General features: G+C 57.0%; 1 protein-coding gene across 1 annotated transcript; it reads left to right on the top strand.

Moving 5' to 3' along the window:
• GPAT2 (glycerol-3-phosphate acyltransferase 2, mitochondrial) lies at nucleotides 1-26,854 on the top strand. The gene is made up of 20 exons (XM_036262444.1): nucleotides 1-195; nucleotides 17,160-17,273; nucleotides 17,951-18,024; nucleotides 18,430-18,534; nucleotides 18,748-18,876; nucleotides 21,088-21,187; nucleotides 21,555-21,688; nucleotides 21,981-22,080; nucleotides 22,729-22,848; nucleotides 23,007-23,089; nucleotides 23,382-23,500; nucleotides 24,203-24,273; nucleotides 24,359-24,617; nucleotides 24,698-24,846; nucleotides 24,971-25,048; nucleotides 25,502-25,633; nucleotides 25,714-25,834; nucleotides 25,911-25,976; nucleotides 26,206-26,261; nucleotides 26,539-26,854. The coding sequence occupies exons 1-20, from the start codon at nucleotides 1-3 to the stop codon at nucleotides 26,653-26,655; spliced, it is 2,322 nt and encodes a 773-aa protein (XP_036118337.1). The 3' UTR covers nucleotides 26,656-26,854.
• Nucleotides 26,855-26,859: the final 5 nt, after the last annotated feature.

Raw genomic sequence — 26,859 nt, 5'->3', positions numbered from 1 at the left:
ATGATCTCTGCTGATATCCCTGGATACCCCAGCACTTCCTCTGAGAGTCATCCCCTTGCATTGAGGAAGAAGCAGCAGGCCACTGTCAAGGTTGCCCAGGCCACTATCAAGGTTGCCCAGGCCACTATCAAGGTTGACCAGACCACTATCAAGGTTGACCAGACCACTATCAAGATTGACCAGACCACTATCAAGGTTGCCTAGGCTGAGGATGAGTCAGTCGGGATATCAGTGGGGCCAGAGGGAAAGCTGCATGGTCCCCAGTCTTCCCTGAGCCCCCACGAGAGGGTCCCGAACCTCTGATTGCATGGGCTTCCATCTGTTCCTTGTACAAGGCACAGGGCCCAGAGAAGCCAGTGCACTGAGTGCCGAGGGGAGGGAGGCGGGAGCTCGGCAGGTGCCTCCTCTCACCCTGAGCTGCTGGGTGGTGACAGGGCTGGGGTTGGGTGGGGCTCTCTGGACCTCTGAGACACCCCCTCCCAGAGCAGAGCCACTGAGTTGATTCCAGGCTCCCCACAGGCAGGCGTGAGAGGGAAACAAGCTCCCAATCTGTCAGGTGCCGCTGAGCAGAAATGAATTCCAACCGACTCATGTCCCTCGATTGTTGGTGTCTGGCTATGTGGCTAAGCGCTGTCACTACATCACCTCCCAGGGGACCTGCCAACCCTGAGGGATTCTCTGAGTCCTCCCATTTGTCAGGTGAGAAGCCTGAGGCTGTGAGGTGGCCTGCCCAGAAGCAGACCTCCTGAGGTGGCTCCAGCCAAGGGCCTTTGCGGTCATTCCGCCCCATTTCCCCAAATGAGTGAGCAGCAGGTCCTGAGTCATCCACAGATGCCTTGGGCCAGGATCTGTAGCGACAAGCCTGAAACGTACATTTTCAGCACTTCCTGGTGACCCTGAAGAGCACATCAAGCCCAGTGCCTTTGTTTAACTCAGAGAGCAGAGAGGGGATGAGGCCCGAACCTGCCCATCCTCTTTGTGGCCAGGCTGCAATGCCAGCTGAGGATCTGACACTCCCCTGAGAAGCTGGGACAGCTTTGCCACCCAATGTGCGTACACACACACACACACACCCGCCAGGTGTATCCACCAGCTCAGGCGGGCCCGGCCTCAGAGCAGATTTCTGCAGCATCTGCCTGGTGCGGCCTGGATCTACCTCTTTTTTGTGGGCACCCATCCTGGCCCCCAAGCTTCTGCCCTGACTCTGACCTCTGGCTTACCCCCGGGCACTGGGCTCCTGCTGCTCAGAGCTTGAACACAGGGTTCAGAACAGGGTTGGTCAACCTGGACCTGTCCTGACCTCAGGCAAGTCACAGCCCTTCCCTGGGCCTGAGCTCCACGTCTGCATGGCCAGGGAGGTGACCTGGATCATCCAGAATTGTAGATGAGGGCTGGTGGGCCCACTCCCATTCTCCAGGGGAAGGTCCATCCATTCATTCTTTTACTCACCTGCCACTCAACAAATATTATACACTGACTTTGTGCTGACTTCTAGGCACGGGGGACATCATGGAGAACAAGCTGATGTTCCCAGAGACCCACATGCACAGGGTGACCTCACCAAGCATCCCGAAACTCTACTGGATGGATGGATGCATGGATGGATGGATGGGTGGAGAGGGAAAAAAAGCATGAACCCCTGCTCCACTCCCCGTGAATGGATTTCCATTTCAGGATGGAGCTGACTGGCTGGCTCCAGACAAAGAGTGAAGGGGACAGTGGCCTGGACAGCGAAGAGTGAAGGCGGGGCAGGGTGGGGATCAGTAGTGAGGCTGAGGGGAGATCTGGTAATGGGCTGGATGTCAGGAAAGGCGGCCTGGGAGGAGGGTGTGGGGGATGGGGCTGAGGACGGGGGAGGGAGGGCATAGGCTGAAGCCAAGGTTTGATTCCATCAACTTACCTCTCTCTTGCCTTTGTCTGGGTGGGAGCCTCTCTTTGGGACATGAGATCCCACAGTCTGAGCAGAGGCTGCTCCTCTGGGCCCCGCCAGGGCCAAGTGTCAGGACATCCCGGGATACAGGGCGTCGGTGAGAATGAGTCAGGCAATCACAGTCACGGAGCCCAGCCCAGGATAAGGAGGAAGAGGGCGCCAGGGAGCAAGAAGGCCCAGGGGTGAGGCACTGACTGTTGGTGGGGGCTCACGGCGGGTGTCAGTGGGTTGGGCCTGCCCTGTAGACTCCCCGCAGGTCTGCAGTGACCGCCCTGGACACTATGCGGCAGGATGGGTCATTCATCTGGGCACCAGGAGCGCCAGAGGCCATGCGAGCCAAGGGGGCATGAAGGCCACCCTCTGGTAGAACGGCTGGGGGAGGAGAGGCACGCGGCAGATCACCCGTGCGCAGGGCTGGGTGCGAACCGTGCTGTCTGACAGGGGTGAGCTCTCTCCCCACGCACCCTCGCCCGTGGTCCCTGACTCACCAGCCCCCTTCCCTTCCACTTGGTTCCAGAGAAGCTTTCTATCCCCCACTGCCCTGTGAGTCACCCGCCACCCTCAGAACCCCTCCCACTCAGTGGATCATCCTCCGGCCTCCCCAGCCCCGCTCCTGGGAGCACCAGCGCTTTCGGGAGGCTGCGGGGCTGGGGTGGGCGGGCGGGCTGGGTCCTCGGGCACCTGCCCTCACTCCTCTCTCCTCCCAGTTCCCCGGGTCTCTCCCCAGGCCCAGGTGCTCTCCTCTGTCAGGTGGGGACACCGAGTCGGAGGGGTGAGGGCAGCGGCAGGGTTGGGGGAAGGTGCTGCATAGCCAAGGTTCCCTTCGGAAGGGGCAACCTGCCAGGCTGAAGATGCATCCCTCGCCACCGGGCCGTGGCCCCCGCCTGTCCACCAGTAGAGGTGTACTGCTCTAGGCCATGGCCTGGGTCCGCAAGAGGCACCCCGAGACGAGGAAACCCGGGTAGGCTGCTGGGGTTCATCCTCAGTTCTCTGCATGGGGTCACTCTTCAGCTGCGCCCTCCAGCCCGCTGTCCCCAGCGGAGGACAAGGCCTCTGGGCAGTGGCTGGGAAGTGTGTCTGCCCTCCATCCTCTCTGTGGCCACTTTTTTGGACCTCGGGTCCCCGTGTGCAGCATGCGTGGGGGTGGTCCTGGCTCCAACATCAGAAACTGAGACCTACATCTGTTTACAGTGTGACTTTGGTCAAATTGCTTGACCTCCCTAAGCCCCAGCGTCATTCTGTGTGAAGAGACCAACAGTGCGAGCCCCTGCAGGTTTCTGACGGGGGAGCCCCCACGACCCTCCACCCGCAAGGTGCTTTAACACGCGCCTCACCGGACCCTCCCAGCGGCCCTGCGAGTGGTGTCACCTTCCCTGCTTGCAGTTTGAGAAACAAGGGCCCAGCTAGAGGGGACCAGGCCCAGGGTGGCCTTGCCTCTGGGTCCCCTGTCTCCAGGTGTAAGGCCAGCTCCCGGGGAAGGCAGCGATGGCCCGAAATGCCGGTCCTGCCGCCTTTCCCTCCGGGTTGGACGTCCTTCGGAAGGCAGAGCCGGGAAGGCGGAGGAGTGTGAGGGGCTGGGAGAGGCTCTGACAGCTGTGCAGATAATCGTGGCTTCTCCTCGCAGCTAATAGCATGTTTAGTTTGCTGCTCCTCTGTTTGCCTGGTGCCTCCCACAGGCTCAGGGCAGAGTCTCCGAGCTCCTGCTTGGGCGGAGCAGCTATGGCAGAGAGGGCATCCATCCGGACCCTGCACATGGCGGGGGGACCCCCTGCAATCCCCTGCCTTGGCTCCCTCCACACCGGAGCATCCCCTCCGGGCTCTGGGAAAGTGGGAAGGGGATCTGAGTGTCCCTGCCCCGAACCCCGGTGCTCTGTGAGAGCAGGTTCTGGGTCCAAGGTTTCCTCTGTGTGGAGTGGGCCTCCCGGACCCAGCAGGACTGGGGCTGGCCCATCTTCAGATTAAACTTTCACCTCTCTCTCCACCCCTTACCTCCCAGGCTGCCACAGGACACACTGTCTGTGTAATCTGACTGCTACAGGCGGTTTCACAGGCGTGAGCAGAGCAAGGAGGATGGGCCAGGGACAGGAGGTCCTGCGTGCCTAGCACGGGGGCAAAACAGAAAACAAGGCCCTCACCCCGCATAACCTTCCCCCCCTAGCATATCGCTGGTCATGCGGTTTAGACCCCCTGAACTCTCCTCCCTAAAGATAACATCTAGGCCTCAGTGGTATTTCAGCTCCAGGCAAAACCAGACAAGTGACACCATGTCTGCCTCAGGACCCGCTGCACTGGACAGTGACCCCCTGCCCTGGTGCTGACCAATCAGTGGAGACCGTGACCCTGAAAGGGCACACCTGGAAAGCTGATGAATATTCTATTGAGACCCTAACCCTGAGATTCCCACCTGCACGGGGGAGAGAAACACCCTTAACGAAAGGACCAGCAAGCGCTGTCCCCTGGGGGAGCATGCCCGGGACATTCCCCTCCCTCTGTCCTTCCCCCACAGGCACGTCCCTCCTAAACTTGAAGGGACCTGCAACCAGGGCAGCAATGGGCAGTGGCAGCTCGTCCCGGGGTTGCCCCTGAACCTGTCTCCAAGGCCCCCTTTTCCCTGACTCCCCAGGGAGCCAGAGCAGCCCAGCCTAGGCTCTGCTGCGGCTGCTCTGCCCTCCTCGGTCCACTGTCCCGAGTGCGGTTTGGCTGCGGCCAGTAAACTCCTGCTGGCTTTGCTGCACTTTGTCTCTCTCTCTCTTTTTTTAATCTTCACTCGAGGACATTTTTCCATTTTTTGTTCAGACAGAGCGGGAGGGAGAGAGAGGAAGAGAGAGAGAGAGAGAAACATCGACGTGAAGGGACACATCAAGTGGCTGCCACCCGCACGACCAACCAGGGCCGAGGACAAACTGCAACCGAGGTACATGCCCTTGGCCAGAATCGAACCTGGGACTCTTTGTTCCACAGGCCGACACTCTAACCACTGAGCCAAACCGGCCAGAGCTGCACTTTGTCTCTTGATCAAAATCCTTTCTTCGAGAAGACAGGAACCGTGATCTCATCATCTTGCTGGTAAAATGACCTCGGTGAGGCAAGACATTCCCCCAGCCCTGAGGCACGGTCACTGCTGAGCCCCATGTGCCAGGGCAACGGGAAACTCAGCTCACACTCAGGGTCTGCGCCCCGTACCCCAACACACACGTGCCCAGCTCCTCCACAGGCTCCAAGGGTTTGTGGGCTCCCCAAAAGCGGCCTGTCAGATTCCTCCTGTGAGGAGGAGACCCTCTGGCAGGCTGTGCCCCTGCTGGTGGCCTGGTGCCTGACCATCACATGGTGACTCTGGCCTCCTTGCTCCCAGCCTGGCTCCGGCCTGACAAAAGGCTTCTCCCTCGCTGGGCCTCCCTGGTGACCAGCAGCCCAGACAGGATGGACCTCACAGCCAGCAGCAGAGGCCACTGGGAGCAAGGAGCATCTGTGGTCCCCTCTCAGGAGGCTCTTACCTGACGGTGTTAAGAGTCATCGTTTACCACGGGCTGTCCTCTGGAAGCGTCCCCAGAGAGCTGGGCTCATCCACAGCGGTCTCTCCTGTGCTCGAGTAGTGGCATGTCCCAGACCGGACACTGTCACCGCTTGCTGGCTGAACACATATGTACAAGTCTGCTCTCTTTTTCCTTAACATTATTTCACAAAGGGTTTTCCAAGTCTGCCATTTTTCTTGGCCATGTGTTAAATACTCTGCCCCCAGACACATCCCCCCTCCCCTCCACAAAGAGCGGAGCCCTCTGGCCCATTCCAGTTTTACTATTATAAATAATGTTGCTATAAACAGCCGTGCACATATAGCTCTTTTCCCCTTCAATTCTGTCTTTGGGAGGAATTCCAAACAGTGGGATTACTGGGACAAAGAGCATGGCATATTTATGGCCTTGGAGACAGTGGGACTGGCTAACTCTCAAGCCCCCTTGGGGCCCCGTTGTCCCCAAGGATCGTCTCTTAGTAACACCCACAGACCCCTTCCCTGTGGTGCCCCAAGTCAGCCCTGCCTCCCTGGGCGCTCTCCCTGCTGGGGGCCGAGGGGACAGGCACAGGGACAAGGGAGCCAGTGCAGGGTGTTGGAGGGGTCAGGAGGAGGGAGCTGTAGAAATGGTGCCCAGAGGGCATGTCCCCCAGCTCCTGTTCTGGGAGCACCGGGAGGCCACTTCCTCTCCCCGACCCCCTTTCCCCTCTAGGACCCGCTCTCTGTGGTCCTGGAGCCCAGCCCCGTGTCTGAGAGGGAGGAGGGTGCGCTGGGCGCTTCTGGAGGAGAGGGGGCTCTGGCGCCACAGCTATTTCTGACGTCCCCCCTTCAGCAGCCGGCAGTGTCAGGGGAGGAACAGGAAGCGTGGAAACTGGTTCTGAGCAAAGGTCTTCGTCACTGCGGGAAGGACCTGAGACCTGCACACTCCCAACATGCTCTGCCTGCCCTGGCCCACCCCCACTTGTGCCCTCGCTTCCTCAGCTCCCCGACGCCCTAAACCCATCGTCGCCCCGAAACCCATCGGCAGGCCCCAGATCCGGGGCCTGAATGGCAGAGAAGGATGGGCCCCCACCAGCCCCTTCTTTCGGGCCTGGCCCAGAACCTGCCGCCCCATGGAGGGCAGGAGGCCAGGGTGCGCCCCCTCCCGGGCCAACCTTCCATTCTGGGGAAATTCATTCACAGTTTGGGGAGTCTGACTGCTTGGCAGATGCCTACATTTAAGGGGGACCTCTAAGGCTTCACCCCACTGATGGGGTCTCCCACTAGAGCGCTGTGTGGTGGGGAGGGGCCTGCTGTCTAAGAGCAGGCTGGCCCCGCCCCAGCAATGAGGGAGGCGGAAGCCCAAGTGTGCCAGTGCTGGAAGAGATATTTGGGGCTCCTGTGTCCCTGGGCTCTCCCCTCCAGAGTAGGGAGCAGTCCTTCTCTGTACCTCCTTCCAGGCCCTTCTGGCTCCAGGCCTCCAGTGGCCAGAAGTGTGGGAAGTAGGGCAGGAGCCAGTGCGGCCACAGCACAGGCCTGGAGTTCTCTGTCTCGGGGCACCACTCCGCCTGCTCCTGCAGTGGCCTGCTCATGGCCTCAGCTGGGTGCTGCAGGTGGCTGACCCAACACAGAGCCAGACGCTGGAACCCAGTGGGTGGGGATCCGGAGCCTGGTCCCTGATCCTTATGTGAGCCTGTGGCCTGGAGCCGGGAGCCTGTGTAGGGCTGGGGGTGTCAGTCTCCCCTTTTCGTGGTTTCCCCTCCTCTTCCCATGCCTCACGCTGGAGCTCTTTGCTGGCTGAGGAGGGAACAATGGCTGTGGGAGCGTGTGGGTGCACGTGGGGGCTGCGTGATCTTCCCGGACAGGCAGGCATGAGGGGAAGAAATGATTCTGTTTCCGTCTCAGAGACGAGCTCTTCCCCAGAGCTACCAGAGTGACTGCTCCCAATCCCAGGGCAGGAGCAAGGTAGGAGGGCTCAGTCCCCCCAGGAAGGCCACCACATCAGAGATAACCCTCTGTGTTTGTCAGGTGTCACCCTATGCAGAGAGCTGTGACACCCACCAGAACAGCCCATCCTCCCAAAGAACCCCGAGGGACCATCAGTCAGGCAGACTGACATTGGAATCGACTCAATGAGTAGACTAAGGCGTTAGGAATTAATCAACTTGCCCAGATCATGGAGTAGAGCCAGGCTTGAACCCAGGCCTCTGGATCCTGAGGTCCAATCGGCCTGGCACCTTCTCCTAAATGACCACATGGAGGCGATGTTCTGAAGGTGCAGCCAGGAGGCACCACAGAGCAAATAGCAGCTTCAGTTTTGCTGGATCCCCAGGAAGACTGTCAAAGTGTCCCCCACCCCCCGCCTCCACCTTCAGAAGTGTGTCCTTCACTCTGGAGGAGGGGGAAGGGGAGATGGTTGAATTGGGGAGGAAGCTGTCCTCCTGGGACCCCAAGCCCCAGAGGTTCATAGGGAGTCTCTGAGAATTTGTTGGACCCCAACTCTCTGCCATGATGATTTTTTTTTCTACCACAGAGAAGGAGCCAGCTAACAAGGCTAGAAACTGAACCTCCCCAGGAATCTTTCTCTCTTTCTGGGCAACATTTCTTTACATAGTGGGAAATTCCACAGCGAAGGGCCAGGTGGGAAGAGTGCAGGGGTCTTGGTGACATGTCATTACGGCAGTCGCTGGGCTGTTCACAAACGTCATGTCCATTTATCCCAGGCCCATTGGAGGAGCTGACTTCTTTATCCACTTCAGTTCAGGCCTGGCCATCTGACTGACTTCGACCAATAAAATGTGAGTGAGAGTGATATGATCTGGGACTTCCAGACAGATGATTTAAGAGCTCATGTCCTCTGTCCTGGTCTCTGAGGCCCTGGGCACACCTGTTGAGATGAAGCCTCCATCAGATTAGGTCACCGAGTGACTATGCCCATGGTAGATGTGCCAGAAATAAATTGTATTACATTAAGCCACTGAGATTTGAGGGCTGTTTGTTATTACAGCATAACCTAGCCTATCCTGACTGATATAGCCACCAAAGCCGGCCAATAAGAGCCTTGCCTAGTGGGCTGGGCTCATAATATATAAACCTGGTTGCTGTGGGGAATGTGGAAGCTGAGATATAACTTTTTAAAGCGAAAAAGAAAGCAAGCCCACAGTAAGGAGAAATGAAGAGATATCCCCAGCCTCTATTTCCTGCCTGGGGTCTGGATGCATAAAAATCCCATGACCTTTTTACTGCACAAGCTTGGGTTGGTTTAGGTTGCTTTCAACCAACTGTCCTAATACAGAGTGAAAGGGGATTCCAGACACGCCCCCGTTTTACAGATGAGGCCAGTGAACTTCAGAGCAATCAAGCCACTTGTCTGAGGTCACAAAGTCTTGGAGGACAAATGCTCACTTGCTCCCTTTCTGGGTATCATAATTCAAACAGAAAAGACAAAATGTAAGTCTTCCCTTCTTGCTCTTCCAATCCCATCTCCCAAAATAACTATCCTTATCAGTTTGGTGGGCATTTTACTAGGCCTCTTAAAAATATATTTACAAACATGTATGTATTCCACACTCAAGGAGTTTTATTATAACAGTGGGATCATATTAAACCCACTTTTCTGAAATTTGTTTTTCTCATTCATCAGGTTGTCACCACTTCCAAATTCTGTCTGCACCTGGCCAGGCTGGTGGCACGCCGAGCAGAGAAGTGGTGAATGAGGTCAGGGGTCAGACAAGGGTCTGAGCTCAGAAGCCCTGCAGGTGGAGGAAGGCTGAGGCAGGGCAGGAACCTTCCAGGCACCTGGCACAGCCGCTCTGAGGCTCCCAACAGCCCTTCCAGGCAGCAGCATCTCTGGCCAGCTCTGTAGATGAGAAGTCTGGCTTTTTGTTTAAATTGAAATCTGCTCCCTTTTGAGTTCTCCCATTGGCCCAGGAGCTCTCCATCAGTGCCTGAGCCAAACTGTTTCTCAGCCTCCCCGCCTCCCACAGTAGATCAGGCAGGAGCGAGGTTCCCCACAGGCTTCTGCGGTCACTCCCTGAACCCGACCGGTGGCCAGCTCTGCAGACGGTGGGAACAAACACCATTACTGACCAGGAAGAAACCAGGAGCCCAAAGGCAGAGAACCAAGGGCCCGGGGACTTGTGGTGAGAACGGGAGGAAACTGAGACAGCCAGAGGCAGGCAGGCAATTAAAGGAAGGAGCTGGGTTTTCCATGAACAGGTTCCTCCGATAGAGAAGGCTAATTAACGGATTAGTAAGGCTGTTAGCAAGGCTGCTGCCAGGGAGGATAGGGCAGATTCTGGGGTGAGGGAGGACTGGGGTTCCACATTCCCCAGGAATGAGGCTCAGGAACCTGAGCAGCTGAGGTGGGACTGAGCAGGAATAGTGTGCAGGCTACAAGGTCAGAGAGCAGGTCCAGAAGCAGGGTGCTGGGGGTGGGGTGGGAGTGTCCTGGACTGTCCGTGACCTGAAAGGCCCTCGGCTTGCAGAGAGGGAGGGTAGACTAAGAAGGCAGCTCATGAGAGCATTTAGGGGTGGTGGTGTTGACACCTTTTGAATTTGCATATCACCAGGCAGCTCACAACAAGCATTCTCGTGGTTTTGAGGTGCATGGTGCCCAATAGTGAAGAGTGCAGAACAAGGACTTCGACATTTGACATTTGACACTCCTAAGTTAAACTACCCCTCCCACTTCCTAACTGACTGTGGCTCAGACACCCAGCTGCTCTCCCAGACTTCTTCACTCCTTTCTAGTTAGGCAGGGTCACACCAAAGCACAAAAGAACCAGGGCGCCACCCTCCGCTGTGTCTTCTCCTGGAGCAGTTTGAGAAAGCCACTGTTCCCAAGAGCAGAGCCTTGATCAGCCTGAGTCCCCAGTGACTTGCATGAAGGAGATCCCCTGCCAGCCCCTGGGAGCAAAAAGTAAACTGTTGTGTTAAGAGACTTCGAAGCTGTTTGTTACAGCAGCGTAACCCAGCCAATCCTGGCTATCACATAGCTGACCTCACCTCCCTGAGACTCTGTTTCCTCATCTATAAAGCAGGCAAAAATGATCCTCACCTTGAATGATTATTGTGAGGTTAGGTAAGATGACACACTGGATGGAGGGTGCTCGCAGCTGCTGGACCCCCTCTAAGAAAAAGGAGTGTAGCCAAGGGCCAAGGTCAAAGACAGGGACATTTGCTCGGCCAAGGCCAGTGGTTGGAACTTTTCCAGTGCTGAGCAAAGAGTTTACAAGGGAGGCCACATGGGGGCAGAGGCGGGGGGCAAGGTCCACGAGATGCTGGAGGCCTGGGCTGTGCCTTCTCAGAGGAACCCCGGGCCAGCACCCGCCCTCTCTGATGCCCTCAGCAGTCTTCTGTCTGAAAGGTGGGCAGAGAGGTGAGGCTGCGGGGAGGGCGGGCTGGACCAGAGAGTGCTTCCCCCAGGCTGCCGGCCCCGGGCCAGGAGTGAGGCTCGTGAGCCCCAGCAGCACCGGCTTTCCCTCTGCCCCTCTCCTGCAGCAGCCCCAGCTTCCCTTCCTCTCCTGCCACCTCCTCACCCTGCCCCCTCTCTGTCATTACCTTCAGTGTGTCCTGAGCTGGTCCCACTTTCCCTGACAGGAGCTAGCGGGTCACAGCCGTGGAAGCGGCCGCCTGTCCTCCTCCACTCCGCTTTTGGCCTGTTCCCCACTGTTCCCGTTTGGTCTACAAGATCAAACCCATTTTTTTCCTTCCTCTAGCTGATCTCATTCCTCCTGGAGTTTGTGATACTCAGCGTCCAAAGCCTGAGCAACGGTTTCTCTTTCCAAGGGAGAAGCCCTGTCATGCTCTCTCTGTACTGGCTCCTGCTCTGCGCTCACCCAGTTTTTCAGAGGCAGGATGTTCCAGGCGCAGGCTTTCAACATTTCCTTCTTAGCCTGTGCGTAGCCCATTGGGACTCTTCCCCCTCAGCCCGAGAAGCTGCCATTTGCCCGCAAAGCCATCAGGCATGGGCCTCTTTTCTAGGGCCTTCCCGCCCACCACGACTGAGCCCACCGCTCCAAACGCTGAGATGCAAACCCACTCCGTGCCCACATCCACTGAGGAGGCCTGGCTGGGAAGAACGGGCTCTCGCCTGTCTTACGCACAGCCACGGACCACCAGGGGCTGGCGGCTCCCTGCTCTCTGTGAACCCTGTGGTAAATCCCCGTGTGGCTAATGCCAGCTGCTGCCAGCCCAGCCACCAGAGGCAGCCACTAGGCCTGCACTGTCCAGCGCAGCAGATGCTGAACCCTTGAAATATGGGCAGAAAAACTGAGATGTGTGGCGAGTGTAAAGTACACATGGATCCTGAAGAGTCAGGATGAAAAAAGAAAGCAAAATATCTCACTAATACCTAATTACTACCATAAATTATCTCATTAATTAATATCACCAAAATTTCAGTAACTTATATTGATTACATGTTGCAATAATAATATTTTGAAAATATTGGGTTAAACTACGTTATCAAAACTAATTCTACCTGTTCTTTGTATTTTTTTTTTTTTTTTTTTTTAATCCTCACCCGAGGACACTTTTCCATTTTTTGTTCAGGTAGAGTGGGAGGGAGAGAGAGGAACAGAGAGAGAGAGAGAAACATCGATGCGAAAGGAACACATCGAGTGGCTGCCACCCGCACAACCGACCAGGGCCGGGGACAAACTGCAACCGAGGTACATGCCCTTAGCGGGAACCGAACCCGGGTCTCTCAGGACCGCAGGCCGACGCTCTAACCGCTGAGCCAAACCGGCCAGGGCCTTTGTATTTTTTTTAACATGGCTGCTAAACAATCTGAAATTACATATGCGGCATGCATTACGTTTCTATTACATAGCACTGCACTAACATTCTGGAAGGATTCCCTCAGCACAGAGGGCTAGGGCCCAGGGAGAACGGCCACCCTCAGAGCCATTGTCACTTCACTGGTGAAGAAACTGAGCTCTGTTAGATACATTTGGCTACAAGTAAAGAAAATGCAACAAATGGGGGTTTAATTGAACAGGAGTTTATTTTATTCACATAACAAATCTGTGTGGTTCCAGGATTGTGTCACAGCCCAAAAAGTCAAAGCATAAGGTTGGCATGTCTGAGGTTTTCTTGGTCTTTCCCTCACTGTCGCAAGATGCTTGCAGTAGCTCCAAACATCACATCTCCACTTAATGGTCACCAAACCGGAAAGAAGGGAGAAAGACAGAGGAGAGTAAAGGGGGTGGGGCTTTCCTTATAGAAGAAAATCTTTCCCAGAAAGACCCCAGCGGGTCCCCCTTCTTTCTCATTGCCTGGGAATAGGTCACATGGTTACCCCTAGTTGCAGTGGAGGCTGCCCAGGCAGATATTTAACACAGGGCAGAGGTGCTGCCACACTGCTTACACAGACATGATCTATCCCGTCTGGACACACTGCCACCACACCAAATCAGGGTGTGAAGACAGAATGACTGCCAGGTGGGTGACTGATGGGGGACCCGACTTGTCCAGGGTCAGGCAGTGACTGGTGGAGAAGGCAGGACTACAGCCCCAATTCCCTCTCCACTGATCTGAGTGGGAAGAACCTCTGTGTCCTGGTGCAGCAGATGCTGCCGGACATATGATAGAGTATCAGAAGCCTGTGCTGTTGGGGTCATTCGTGCCCTTTAAGCCAGTCATAGCTTTCTTGTGCCCTTTGCTGGAGACTAAGAATGAGTGTGTGATGCAATTCTGGCCAGTGAAATACGACAGAAGCTCTAGGGGGATTCTGGGAAAAGTTTCCTCATTCTTAAAAAGACGTGGTCTCCTCTGATGGGTGTTGTCATGTCTGAATGTGATGCCTGAAACAGTGGCAGCCATCCTGTGGGCACGAGGGAGGCTGGACTGAGAACAGAGCTGGCCCACTGAGGGCAGCATGGAAAGTGGATGAAACCTGGGTCTCTGTTGATGTCACTGCAGCACTGAGCCAACTAGCCCTGGGCTGTTGTACCTCGGGCTTTTTTTTGTGCAGGAGGGCTATCTCCCTATTGTTCAAGCCCTTTGCAGTTGGGTCTTCTGTTCTTTGCAGCTGCAAACACTCTAAGTAATCCACAGGTTTCCCTCTGCTCCATTTCCTGCTCCAGAGGCCGGTACAGGCCAGAACCAAGCCCCTCCACTCTGGGAAAAGCAGCATTACCCATTCTTTGTCCACACACTTGGAACAGGGCCTCATGAGGCCGGCTGCTTATTACATAACCATGCTGCCCAGCACCGCCAGAAAGAGGGCAAGAACTGTGTTCAAAACTCCAGACAGTGGAGGGGAGTGGCTTGGGTGGGAAGGTGTGGGGGCCACATAAAGAAAGGGCATTTCTGACCCTCCCCATGCAGCCCCCCAGTGTGGCCATGCCTTGCCCAGCATCACCCCCAGTGCCCCAGAGACAATGCTAACAGCCACCCACCAGCTGCTGTGGGAGTGGGGGAGAAAGGTTGGTGGTTAAGTGCTGGGGAAGCCAGACCCTGGGTCTGTCCCAAACGGGCTATTGTTGAGGGAGTGTGACCATTCTTTCTCTGAGGCCGCCTGGTGCAAGGTGAATACAGGCCAGTTAAGTACTTTTCTGGCAACTGATTATATAGATCTGCTTCCCCATATGCTCACTCTTGCAATGACCCAGGACACCTGGAGGGCCCTCCCCCAGACATTTGTGTTGAAAACAATCTGAGCATGCTGGACTCTTTGCTCTCAGGGAAAGGGGCTCTTTTACAGGGAGAAGGACCTAGAGGGAGGTACTTCATGAGGCATTTTCTTTCTTAGAAGAAATGCTACAGGGCCCGAATGTCACCACTCCCACCAGGGCCCCCACCGCTAGCTGCCCATTGAAGCCTGCAAATTGCAGCTCCGATCAAGCTGCCCCCTGGCCAGGGGCGCTGGTGGTGCCTGCTGCCTCGGCAGTGCCTGATGGGCAGCCAGCTGTGGGGCTGTTGCAGCCCATGGAGCTGAGCGTTCATGGAGGACCACCTGAAACCCCAGCACCTCGTGCCTGCAGCCGGGCCCTGCCTATAATCTAACAAACACAAGAAATGACACGGGGGAGGCTTGGCTTGCTTTTCCCCGTCCGGGCTTCTGGTGATCCTCTGCCTTTTCTAAGTGCGACCAACTTGGAATTTTGCTAGAACCGAAACTCCAGCTTGGTGGCGTCTTTCATTAGAACCTGGCTGTCCTCGAGACCCTGTCCAACCTTCGGGGACCCGGGATCTCGGGGAAGCCTCCAGGGCCACCCCCGCACACAGCCAGGCGCCGGGCTGCCAAGGGGAGTCCACATTACAGGGCCACGCGGTCAGCCCCGCCCGGCCCGTCCTGGGCACGGGTCACGTGGCCAAGCAGCACGTGGTGTGCGTGGGTTGGGGTGCCCTAGGGGCGGAGCTTTGGGCCCAGCGTGCAATTCCATTGGCTGTCAGGGCTGCCTCCCGGAAGGGCGCTCGGCGCCTCGGGTCCACGCCCTCGGCGTCCTGCGAGGCAGTGGCTTTGGCCAGAGCTTGTGGCGGTTGTGAGGTAAGAGGTGAGACCCGCGGAGTCGCTGCTTGGCTGGGCGGGGTCGGCCAGTGGCCCAGTCCGGGGTCGTCCAGGGCCCTTCCCGCTTCAGGCGCCGCCTGGGTGACTGTCCTGGGTGGGGGTGGAGGAGCGTGGCCGTGGGGCCTGCGGTGCAGTGAGTCCTCCCCGCCGTGTGTGGGGGCCGCACTGGCGCCGCCGCCGGGCCTGGCTGTGGCCTCCCTGGACGTGCGCGCGAGACAGACGCTTGCCCGCCGGCCCGGGCGCCCTCGCTCGGCCTCGGCTGCCAGGGAGCGCGCGCCACGTGGCCGGCGAGGGGCCAGGTTCCGGGGCCCAGGGGGCCGGGGCCCAGGGGGGAAGAGGTCGCCTTCAAGCCCTGCTTCTTCGTAGGGAACAGATCGGACGTCATCCTTTGCTGGAGGGCTTCAAATTTAGGTGTGCGCGGGGCCAGGCAACAGGAGGGGCTGATGTGGTGGCCAGTGAGGAGGTGGCCGCTGCCGGGCTCCAACCAGCTGAAGTCCTGTGCGCGGCCTGCCACAGGTGCCGTGTATCAGGGTTTCTTCTTTAACCGCAGCAGCTGGAAACCGTGATTTTTAACCTGACAAGCTGTCTAGTTTTAACTGTTGATGTCAGTTCATCAATTTTCAGAATACTGTGTGGCAGCAAGCACGCATGTGGGCCGCATTTGACACTCAGGATTGCGGCCTGCCGTGGCGGGGTGGGGGTGGGGTCCAGGTAGGAGCTACAGACTGACAAAGATCCCCATTTAGGGGGCTCCGTGCTAGGAAGGTATATCCCAGAACTGAACTCTGGATTGTGTGAGCTAAGTAGTTAACGTAGTTGGCAAATAGGAGTTACCTCTAGCCCTGTCTTGTACTCTTCCTGGCCCTTGTAGGGTTAGCACAGATCTAGTGGGTTAGATTTTGAGAGGGATGGTCTGAGGCTGGGAGGAGACATCCTCCTGCAGAGCAAGCAAGACTCCCCAGATTGCAGTCTTGGTGTGGGAGCTCCTTGCCAAGTACTTGTGAATGGAGCTGTGAGAACACTTTCAAAGTAGGATGTGCATTTGGGATGAGTCTGCCAGAGCTCGTGCATGGCAGGAATCATGACCCTGGTACCGACTGGCTTCATGGTTTTAAATAGTGCTAATTAGGGAGAGTAGGAGAGACCCACAGGAAATTACAGTCAGTCATCTGGCACTTCCTGGGTCCCTGATCTGTGCAGGGCAGACTGCTGGTCAGAGATGAGTCAGTTGCTGCCCTGGCCCTCAGGACACTTTCAGATGACCAGAGGAAGTGAAACCTCAGCTCTGGAGGAGGCTCCTAGCCCAGCAAGCTTGGGCTGGGGGGACCAAGGAGAAGAGGAAAACCCTAGGGGTTGATCCAAAATCTTCATGGTCTTAGAGCCATGGGCAGAATTTGGTGGGGAGAAGGCAGGCCCTCATGGGCATGTGCAGTGTGTGGTGGGGGCAGGGATAACATCAATAACTGGACCAGCCTACCCTTTGGAGACATGGTGAGAGATCAGGGTAGAGGGGTTTTTAGGGCCTAGTGTCGAGTCCAGGAGGGGTTCAGTGCTGCTTTGTGGAATAGATGATTGTTAATTCAGGGGAATAGTATGGGAAGGAGTGGGTGAGGAGATACCCAGTGGGATCTTTTGCAGATCTCCTGAGTATAGCCCTTATCTGTGCTGGGATATGGCAGGGTGGGTATTGATGGTAAGACAACTGATCTCCTTTGTGTTGGTCCTCGGGTTACCCCAGATCTGGACATTGAAACTTTCTGAGGACAGCTGGCTCCATGGTGAGACAAGTTGCGTATGGGACATGGCTTTGGTCTAAGCCAGCTTCCAGCCCAGTTTCTCATCACTGCTGACCTGGGTGCTGTCTGTCTATCCCAGGGATGGGAATTTGGTGGTCACCACAGGAACCCCAGGTTGTGGTCCAGACTCCAGTACCCTCTATCCTACCATTTCTCCCCAGATCACTTCCCTGTAGTGAGAGGAAGAGAGGCAGAGGTGGCCAGTTCTCTTATAGCGCCCCCAATCCCCACCTGGACACCATGTTGGGAACCAGACTTCGAACTCAGCAGGGGAGCAGTCAGAATGGCCCAGAGGTAGTATGGCCCCTTCCATTTCCAGAATACCTTCTGCCCTCCCACCTCCCCTCTCGTGCACCTCACTCTTGGAGCTTTCCTCCCTTTGCCAAGGGCTTTGAGTCTTCACCCCTCCCCGTGGCCACTTTCCAGACTAACCTGTGGTCCTCAGGCTTGGGGACGAAGCTGGAGGCTATCACCCCATTCCTGGGGAAATACCGCCCCTTTGTGGGTCGCTGCTGCCAGATCTGCACCCCCAAGAGCTGGGTGAGTAATGTAGGGCTGGGCCCCACCCTGGGGAGTTGACATAGCTTGGTTGTGGGAGCCACGACTTCCCTATGTCCTTCCGGGTCCGGCCCTCCCTGCCCATGCCTTTGTTCTTGTCTTTCTGGGGAAGGAGGCACTGGTGCTGGTTGTGTTGTCGGCCTGGGGCTGGCTTGCAGCCCTGGGAGAGTTGGGTGAGGAAGTGCAGAGGCGCCTGAAAGGATAGGGGGTGGCCGATAGCTGGGCTCTGACCATGCCTGCACAGTTCTGTTGTCCAGCTGGGGGACCTGCCCGCTCAGAGTCACCCCACACTCAGCACAGGCTTGAAGTCCTACTGTGTACCCGTGCCTTGTGTGCTGGTGTTGATGGGACCCACAGTTCTGGTGGAGAGCCAGGCTACATGCATGTTCTCTGGTAAACAAGAGACCTGCTCAGCGACTTGACTATGCCACTCTCTAGGAGCAGTGCTGTAGAGAAGGCAGTCCTTCCGTTTTGACCACAGAACCCTGTGCCCTGAGTGGGCATCAGGACCTTTGGGAAATGCTGTGCTACAGTCCTGTTTCCTGGTAGACACAGTAGTCCATCAAGCAGATACTGCAGAAGACAGAGCAGGGGCTTTTCTCTGCCGGTTTGCGAAGGCCCCCCCCAAAGACATGCTGTCCCTGCCTCCTCTTGGACAGGAGTCCCTCTTCCACAGAAGCATAATGGATCTGGGATTCTGCAATGTGATCCTGGTAAAGGAAGAGAACACCAGGTAGTCAAAGCCAGGGGTGGGCAGGGCCCTGAGGTTTGGGGCTGCTGGGGCCCTGCTTTGATTTTATTTTCTTCCTCCAGTGGGAAAGAAGGGCCCCTGCCCTTTGCTCCATCCACAGGGAGGAGAGGCAGGGAACTGCAGACACTCCCCTGTAGTTCCTTCTGTTAGAATTTACGGGCTGCCCCGTGTCAGGCCCTGAACCTATACCCCACTCAGCGGGGAGGGGTAGGGAGGGGGCACAGATGGGCAGGTGCTTCTTCATGCTGCTCTTTGAAAAGCCAAGCTCAGGTGTTCCTGGGCTGTGGGACTGGGGTGTGATCCCTTCCTGATGGACTACCCTCTGTGGGCCCTAGTAGGAAATAGGCCCTCTGAAAGATCTTTCCCCTGCTTCCGGGCTGTGCTCAGGTTTCGGGGCTGGCTGGTTCGGAGGCTCTGCTATTTCTTGTGGTCCCTGGAGCTGCGCATACAACCCTGCGGGGATGACCCACAGAAGGTCATGGAAAGCACTGGGTGAGGAGGCAGGGACTGGGGTCAGACTGGCACTACTGGGATCCTTGAAAGGATGACAGAGGCTCTAGGCAGGTGTGGTTGGGAGGGCTGGCTTCTAGAGTATTAGCTTTGCCTCGGCCCCTACCTTCAAGATGGAGGGTAAAGACCAGCTGTGCCCTGGGGAAGCTATAGGGGGAAGTGCCCCAGCCTGACACCACTCCCTTCACACCGTAGGGTACAGAATGTCATCTCAGGGAGGGCTCCAGGAGGAGCTGGGGAAGGCCAGGTGCCCAGCCTTGTGAAGAAAGAGGTACAGCGCATCCTGGGTCACATCCAGGCCCCGCCCCGCCCCTTCCTGCTCAGGTAACTGTGCTGAGGGACACTCATCCCTAGGCTAGGGCCTCTGCCCTTTTGGAGAGTGAGTGTTGACTGGGCTAGGGGAAGGACTGAACTTCCCCGCCGGGGAGCCAGATGCTGTGTTTACCAGAGGGCCTGAAGGAGCCCCTGGTCTGGACACTGAGACCTTTTGAGGACAGCTAGATATGGGAGGGGGCTTTGATCTGAGCCAGCCCCCAGCTTCGAGCCCAGTTTCTCTCACCACGGCTGGCCTGGGTGTTGACTGTCCTTGGGGTGAGAATTTGGGGGTCACCCCCAGAAACCTGTGGTTGTGCCCAGACTTCAGTACCCCCACATCTTTTCACTCTCCCCAGGTTAGATTCCCGTGGAGAGAGGGAGACAGGCAATGATGACTGGTTCCCCAATCTTCTAGGCTTTCATGCTTCCTCCTGCATTCCTCCTCTCACCACCTGCTCCCCCACATTCATCTGCACAGTCTAAGCTCCTTTTAGATGCAGGTGCTATCCCAGGGGGAAGGAAGGGGTGCACAGGTCAGGTGAACAGAGACGCACATGGCTGCAAGAACAGAATAAATCTGGGACTGGAGTACCTGGAAGGGAATAAAGACCTGTAAGCCAGAGATGAAAGGGGGAAAGGAGCCAGCCTTGGGGGAGGGGTGCAGGGGTAGAAGGAAACGGCCCATGAGAGGGAAGGAAGAGCATGAGCTATGGCAGCAGGAAAGGGCCAGTTTTGCTCATTGAGCTGTGGTGGCTGGAAGCTGGCCAATTATCTGTTGGAGATGAAATGAGAAGAAGGGACCAGATACACAGGGCCATACAGGAAGTTTGGATTTGATTTCCAAGTGCAATGACAGCTAATGGAAAGGTTTTAAGTAAGGAATAACAACAAGATTAATTGTTTTCAAGAGTAGAGAACAGAAGACCTTCTGGGAGGCTGTTTTGTTAATCCAGGTGACACATGGTGATGGCTTAGACAGTAGAGACTGGAAAAATGGATTGAGAGACCAATGTGAAATTAACAGGACTCACTGATGGATTGGAGGTCAGGGTCAGGCAGCGAGGAAAAAGGGAGAACTCAGAGGAGAGCCAGTTTCTGGCCAAGCACCTGGTAGGGTGGATGGAGGGTGCAGGTTTGGGAGTAGTGAGTTCGACCCACAAAGGATGTTTTGGATCTAGTGTTTCAGACACCTGATGTGCTGGTGGAGGCATTTGTTTACATGAGTCTAGAGCTCAGAAGAGCGGCTGAGGCCAGTCATGAAGTTTGAGCACACAGATGATGGTTAAGCCGGGGCATGAGTGACTTTATGGAAGGAAAAAGGGCGCAGGGCAGCGCGTGTCAGGCTCAGCTGTCCTGACAGAGCTGAGAAGGTAACAGGAAGAATAGAAAGCAGAGGAGGTTAGTGACTGGCCAGCCCTCCACATGAAAATTCTTTTGACTTTGTTGAGACTTCCAGTCCCCTAACCTGGCCACATTTATACCAGCCATCAGCCACTCCTGGTACAGCTTCAATTCCAGGGCTCATCATTGAAAATAACGCCCCTGTGAAGGAGTCACTGGGCACAGTCGGTTCTATTTGAACCCAGCTACCTGCATTCTCTGTACCCGAGCAGCCAGATGTTGGTACAGAGCACACCACGTGGACTTGTTTCCGTCTGAGTGCAGTTCTCCAAGGGGCATGGGCTCTGGTCCAGACTGCTCCTTCTCAGCCATGCCTGCTGTCAGCTGATGCCCCATCTTGTGCCAGATGAGGACATGATGTTTGTCCGCCATCTTCATGCTACTTGCATCTATGCTTCTGCTCTTATTTAGAGCCAGTTCCCTTCAATTATTCCCTTTCCTTCTTGTATCACCCCCCCCCCCCTTTTTTCACCTTTGCCAGCAGTTTGCAAAGAGCAGGCCAGGTTATGCCTGGAGTGAGTCTTAGTTCTCTAACCTCCTTTAGGGTACACGGGGGCAGGGAGATGGTGTGAGGCTGATGTGAAGCAGCTGCACCATGAGGTTTTCCTGGGGAGTGTCAGCATCTCACGGGCATGGGCTGTGGTCAGTCCTGGTACTTCTTAGCCTTCTCTACTACGCGGCAGTTTCTGTAACTTCTATGAGCCTCATTTTCCTCTTCTGTAAAGTAGGGACAATACTGGAGGCCCTCTGAGGTGCTGGGGGCCCCTGTCTCATGGGCAGAGCCTGCCACACCTCAGACTGGGCTTCGCTGCTCTCCAGGTTGTTCAGCTGGGCAGTACTGCGGTTCCTGAACCGCCTCTTCCTGAACGTGCAGCTTCACAAGGGCCACATGAAGATGGTCCACAAGGCCGCCCAGACGGTAAGCCGTCCGATGGAACCGGATGGCAGGAGCAAAGCTAGGCCAAGCCCTTAGTCTGAACCAGCCCTGTCCCCTGGTGGGAAAACTTCCCTGCTCTTTGATGACCTTCCCTTCGTGTCTCACGGCTCTGTTCCCGTGGGGCTTCCTCTAATGTCTTTTCATCATGGTCTTAACAATCATTACATCAGTGTGTTACCTTAAGAGTTGTCGACAGAGCTCCTCTTCTTTTGGGAAATGTGCTCTAAGAACTGCCCAGCTGAACCCTTCATCCCTCTGTGGCTGCTCTGGGTCTGGAGGCACGGTTCAGCTCCATGTGTCAGGCAGGTTGGAGGCGGGTTGACTCTTCCGTCTGGCTCTCCCCAAACAGGGCTTGCCGCTCATTCTCCTCTCTACCCACAAGTCACTCCTGGATGGGATCCTGCTGCCGTTTGTGTTGCTCTCCCAGGGCCTGGGCGTGCTTCGTGTGGCTTGGGACCCCTGTGCCTTCTCCCCCATCCTCAGGTACAAGCCTTGTGCCCCTAGAAATGCACGAGAGAAGTCCCCAGGCTGGGGTACGGGTGTGCTGGCAGCAGCTCCCTACAGGCCCGCTTCCTGGCCTCTGCTCCCAACATTCTACCAGTTCAGCCTGTGGGCTGATGGTCAGCTCTGGTTTCCGGGCCATGCCTAGCCTCAGCATGTTCAGGTAGGACCCAGGCCGGCCCTGGGTGGGCCGAAGCTTCTCACTAGCCTCCTTCTGTGTCCCATCTCCCGAGCCCCTTCCCTCATTAGGCTGTCTCTGCCCTGTGCCCCACAGAACTCTGCTGAGGAAGCTTGGGGGGCTTTTCCTGCCCCCAGAGGCCAACCTCTCCCTGGACAACTCTGAGGGGGTTCTTGCAAGGGCTGTGGTCCAAGCGGTGAGTGCCCCCAGTGGTTTTGTATGGGGCCAGGCCAGGTTATAGGTGCCTGTTGCTGCTCTAGCCTTGACACCTGCCTCTCTACCACCTCCCCGCCCCCTTCCAGGTTGTGGAGCAGCTGCTAGTCAGTGGGCAGCCCCTGCTCATCTTCCTGGAAGAGCTCCCTGGGACCCAGGGGCCTTGGCTGTCAGCCCTGGGCCAGGCCTGGCTGGGACTAGTGGTCCAGGCGGTCCAGGCGGGCGTTGTCCCAGATGCTATGCTGGTGCCAGTGGCTATCACCCATGACCTGGTTCCAGATGCATGTGATACACACCATGTGAGACCCTTCTGCCCCTTGGGACCCCAAGTGGACATCACCTCCAGAGAGGAGGCACAATATATTCTGTCTTGTGGCTGAGTGCCCCTCAGGGCTAGGGTCTACGGGTGCAAAGGAATTCTACCCCTACAGTCATCGTGCTGTGGAGCCTACCCAGGCTCATACAGTCATCCTGTTTCATGCTCAAAAAGACCCCACTAGGGAGGGATTTCTCCTGTTTCATGGATGAGAAAATGAGCCCGGAGAGGTCATGGTCATGTACTAGTTTGCAAGATAAAGTTGAGCAGAGAGCATTGGTCCAAGACAGCTCCTCAGCCCCTTCCTTCCTGCAGGCCACAGCCCCACTGGGCCTGTGGACAGGAGCTCTGGCTGTCCTGTGGAGCCTGGGAGGCTGGCGCTGCGGCCCCCGGGTCTGCGTCCGTGTGCACCTGACCCAGCCCTTCTCCCTGCAGGTATGAAGTCTTTTGGGCAAGCTGGGAGGGCCTGTGGTCTGTCATGGGCTTCTTGCAGCCTGGCCCTCAGAGCCACTGCAGGGATAGCCCACCTCAGTGGGCTGTGAGCAGGTTTCCGGGTGGGCAGGCCGCCCACCTGGGAGCCTTGTTCTGGGCAGGAATACACCATCAATTCGAGAAGCTGCTGGGGCAGTAGGCAGACCCTGGAGCAGCTGCTTCAGCCCATTGTGCTGGGCCAAAGGTAGGGCAGGGGCGGGTGTGGGTCTCAGGGTACAGCAAGCGTTCTTCACATACCCATAGACATCACCAGCTCCAGCCTCCCCTCACCAGATATTCTGGGTCATCTAGAACAGTGCCTGACACCCTTCCTTGCCTCCGACTCTGAGAGTGTGAAATGGCAGAGGCTGGAAGGGGCTGGGGTAGCCATCCCTGCCCTGGGGCTGGGCTAACACCCTCTTTTGAGAAAGCTCTGGACTCCCCCAAGACTGTCTTTAGGTTGGCTCCCTTCATCCTGTGGTCTGTCTCTATCCCAGTACTGTCATCCCAGACACTGAGAAGGAGCAGGAGTGGACCCCAATAACCGGGCCCCTTCTGGCCCTCAAGGAAGAGGACCAGCTTCTGGTCAGGAGGCTGAGCCGTCACATCCTGAATGGTAAGGGGAACTAGATCGGGGCCTTTGGAGAGGGTCCTGAGCTGTCCCTTCTCTCTCGGTCAGGGGTTGTCAGGGCTCTCCATTCCAAGTGGGCTTCTACACCTGACCCTCCCTCCTGTGTGGCTCACTTGGGATACATGAGGAGCGGGACAACCAGGGAGGAGACGAGGGCGCCCCCTAGCGAGTGCACACAGATGGCTGCCTGAGCCACAGAGGGCGAGTTGTGCACAGGGCACATGCCTGGATCCAGGCCACCTACCCAAGGTCACCCCGGCCCTGCCAAGGGCGCACCACTTCACCTCTCCAAGTCTTTAAATGGGGTGACCGAGTGGAGTAATGCATGTGAGGGACTTTACACAGTGTCTGGCACAGAGGGGACTCCTAACAGAATGATCTTTACTACTGTCTTCTCAGGTACCCCTCTGTGGCAGAGACTGGGTTGGTGGGTGGCCCTACAAGGCAGGGAAGGTCCCTAAGCTCCCTGCCCGTCTCAGCATACACTTGACAAATGCCAGTTCTCCACTGGGAAGGGTGGTCCCATGAACCAGACAGGCCTGCTCTCCTCTTCCCTGGGGTGGAGTTGTTGGGGTGGGGGGCTGCTGCCAGGGAGGCAGGGGAAGACTGTTCTTAGCCCAGACATTGGGTGAAGGAACTGGCTGCTGGACCCAGGCCCCTGACCAGCATCCCCCATCCCGGCTGCAGCCAGTGTGGCGAGCTCTGCGGTGATGAGCAGAGCAATCATGGCGACGCTGCTGCTGTTCAAGCACCAGAAGGTAGGCTCAACGTGGTGGGGAAGGGGGGGGGTAGATTTGAGGGAGGGATGTGACCCTGCTGCTCCACCCCGGCACTGCCCACCAGGGTGTGTTCCTGTCGCAACTCCTGGGGGAGTTCTTCTGGCTGACAGAGGAAACACTGCTGCGTGGCTTTGACGTGGGCTTCTCAGGTCAGGTGCGGTGCCTGGTGCAGCACACGCTGAGCCTGCTGCAGGCGCATGTGGCTCTGCTGCGTGTCCACCAAGGGGACTTGCTGGTGGTTACCAGGTCTGGCCCAGGCCTCATGCACTTGGCACGCCTGAGTGCCCAGCTGCTGCCTGTCTTCCTGAGTGAGGCTGTGGGCGGTGAGTCCTGAGGGCTCGGGGATGGGTGGAGTGTCAGGTTAGGAGATGGCTTCCTTCCTCATGCCTGGCCCCCTCCCCAGCCTGTGCAGTTCGGGCACTGTTAGCAGGCAAAGTGCCAGCAGAGGGGCCCTGGGAGCTGCAGGGCATCCAGCTGCTGAGCCAGAATGAGCTGTACCGCCAGGTCCTGCTGCTTCTGCACTTGCTGCCACAGGACATGCTGCTGCTGCAGGTCAGGCCTCCCACTGCCCGCTCAGGCCTGGTCACCCCCTCGGTTGTAGGAGGGGCCGTGCCTGCCCTGCTCCTAAGACCCCTGCCTGGCTCTCCTGAGGCTACATGGATGCTTTTCTCCCCAGCCCTGTCAGTCTTCCTACTGTTACTGTCAGGAGGTGCTGGACCGTCTCATCCAGTGTGGGCTCCTGGTGGCTGAGGAGGTAGGCAGGGCCACTGGAGAGACAGCCTCTGCCTGGGCCTGGCCTCCCTCAGCTTCGAACCCCAAGTGACAGCTGCCCCATGTATGCTGTTGGGGCTGGGTCCTACCTCTGCTACTCTGTGCCTTGGGACTTGGTGGACCATACCAGCCCTTGGCCTACGTGTGTCTGTCATGACAGGATTGCACACTTATACCTCTGAGGTTCTCTGCACACTCCCTGCCCCCCATATTTCTTGTCCACAGGGCTATGGCCCTTGAGGGTGGGTGCTTACTTCCTCTCACCCTGCAGGTTGGCTCAGCAGGTCTTGTGTGCCCCCAGGGGGCCTCTTGGGTTCCCTAGGTCTGCTTTTACTGGTTGTAGCTCCACATGCCCAGTCTGCCATGTACCTGATCTGGGGGGCAGGGCTGAATCTTGGATAGCCTGATAGAGACCAATGGCTCCCCCGCCCCCCAGACCCCAGGCTCCCAGCAGGCCTGCGATACAGGGCGACAGCGTTTGAGCACCAAGCTGCTATGGAAACCGAGCGGAGACTTTACTGATAGTGACAGTGACGACTTCGAGGAAGCTAAGGGCCGGTACTTCAGGGTGCGTTGGGAGAAGCCACTAGGGAAGGAAGCAGTAGGGAGACAGTGGCAGCTGCCTTCACCTGGCTTGTCCCCCTCCAGCTCAGTCAGCAGTCTCGCTGCCCTGACTTCTTCCTCTTCCTGTGTCGCCTGCTCAGTCCGATGCTCAAGGCCTTCGCACAGGCTGCCGCCTTCCTCCACCAGGGCCAGCTGCCTGACACAGGTGAGGCCCGCACTCCCCTGGCCACCCTCAAGGAGGGGCTGAGAGCTCGGGGCCCTCAGTCTCCTCTGTCCCACAGAGTCAGGCTATGTGGAGCAGCTGTTCCAGTTCTTGCAGGCCACTGCTCAGGAGGACGGGTTCTTCGGTGAGTCCTAAGCAGCCAGGTGGTGCCCAGGAGGCAGGGGGCGTTGCTGCCCTCTGCTGGGCAGTAACAGCCCCACTCCAGGAAAAGGAGGGCTGCAGAGTAGAAAGGGCCTTTGGGTACAGTTTGAGCCTGCCTTGGGTGGTTCCTCCTTTCAGCAAGAGAGAGCGAGCGAGAAGTCTGTGCCATTGGCTCTCTACCTGCTACAGCTTCACTTTTTTCTTCCATCCAGAGTGTGCAGACCCATGTCTTGCCATCAAGGCTGTGTGGACCTTCAGAGACTTGGGGGTAAGAGGGGCCAGTCTCACCCTCCTCCTTATCCCCCTGCCTTCACCCTGGGTTTTCCCAGTGTCTCCCAAGAAGAGGTGTGGTAGCAGGAGTTGGAGAAGATGGGATGGTTTTCCTGCCCACCTCGGTCTCCCAAACCACCACCTCATTCTACTCCCAGGTGGGGAACCGGGAATGGTTTGAGGCAGCATTGAGTTCCAACCTGGAGGCCTAAGGGGCCAGAGGTCTCACTGCAGGTTCCCCCATGGTGAGTGTTGAGTCCTTCTCCATGGCACAGGTGCTGCAGCAGACGCCCAGTCCTGCAGGCCCCATGCTCCGCCTGTCCCCTACATTCACCAGCCGGGACAATCAGGAAAAGCTGGAACAGTTCATCCGGCAATTTATTTGTGGCTAGAAATGTGGGCTGGAGCCTGTAAGGAGACTTCTCAGCCCCAGATACACAAGCCCTGGAGCCAGAGGCTGCTGCAAACCTTTGGTTGACTTATAAAATCTTTGAGGATTGTCTCTTGCCGTCTCATGCTTTCTCCATCCTTTGGTGTAATACACAAGGGGACTGGACTGGAATGGACAAGTCCTCCTTCCAAGCCCAGCAGTCTTT

The sequence above is a fragment of the Molossus molossus genome, unplaced genomic scaffold, assembly GCF_014108415.1.
Source record: "Molossus molossus isolate mMolMol1 unplaced genomic scaffold, mMolMol1.p scaffold_m16_p_15, whole genome shotgun sequence".
NCBI classification, from domain to species: Eukaryota; Metazoa; Chordata; class Mammalia; order Chiroptera; family Molossidae; genus Molossus; species Molossus molossus.
Note: the sequence above shows the minus strand (reverse complement) of the source record. Positions and strands in the feature narration are given on the sequence as shown.

Excerpts from the sequence above, each read along its gene's own strand:
- GPAT2 (XM_036262444.1), top strand. The coding sequence starts at position 1 with ATGATCTCTGCTGATATCCCTGGATACCCCAGCACTTCCTCTGAGAGT. Across the intron at positions 18,025-18,429 it reads GTAAAGGAAGAGAACACCAG|GTTTCGGGGCTGGCTGGTTC; the intron begins GTAGTCAAAGCC and ends GGCTGTGCTCAG. Across the intron at positions 25,977-26,205 it reads TCAGGAGGACGGGTTCTTCG|AGTGTGCAGACCCATGTCTT; the intron begins GTGAGTCCTAAG and ends TCTTCCATCCAG.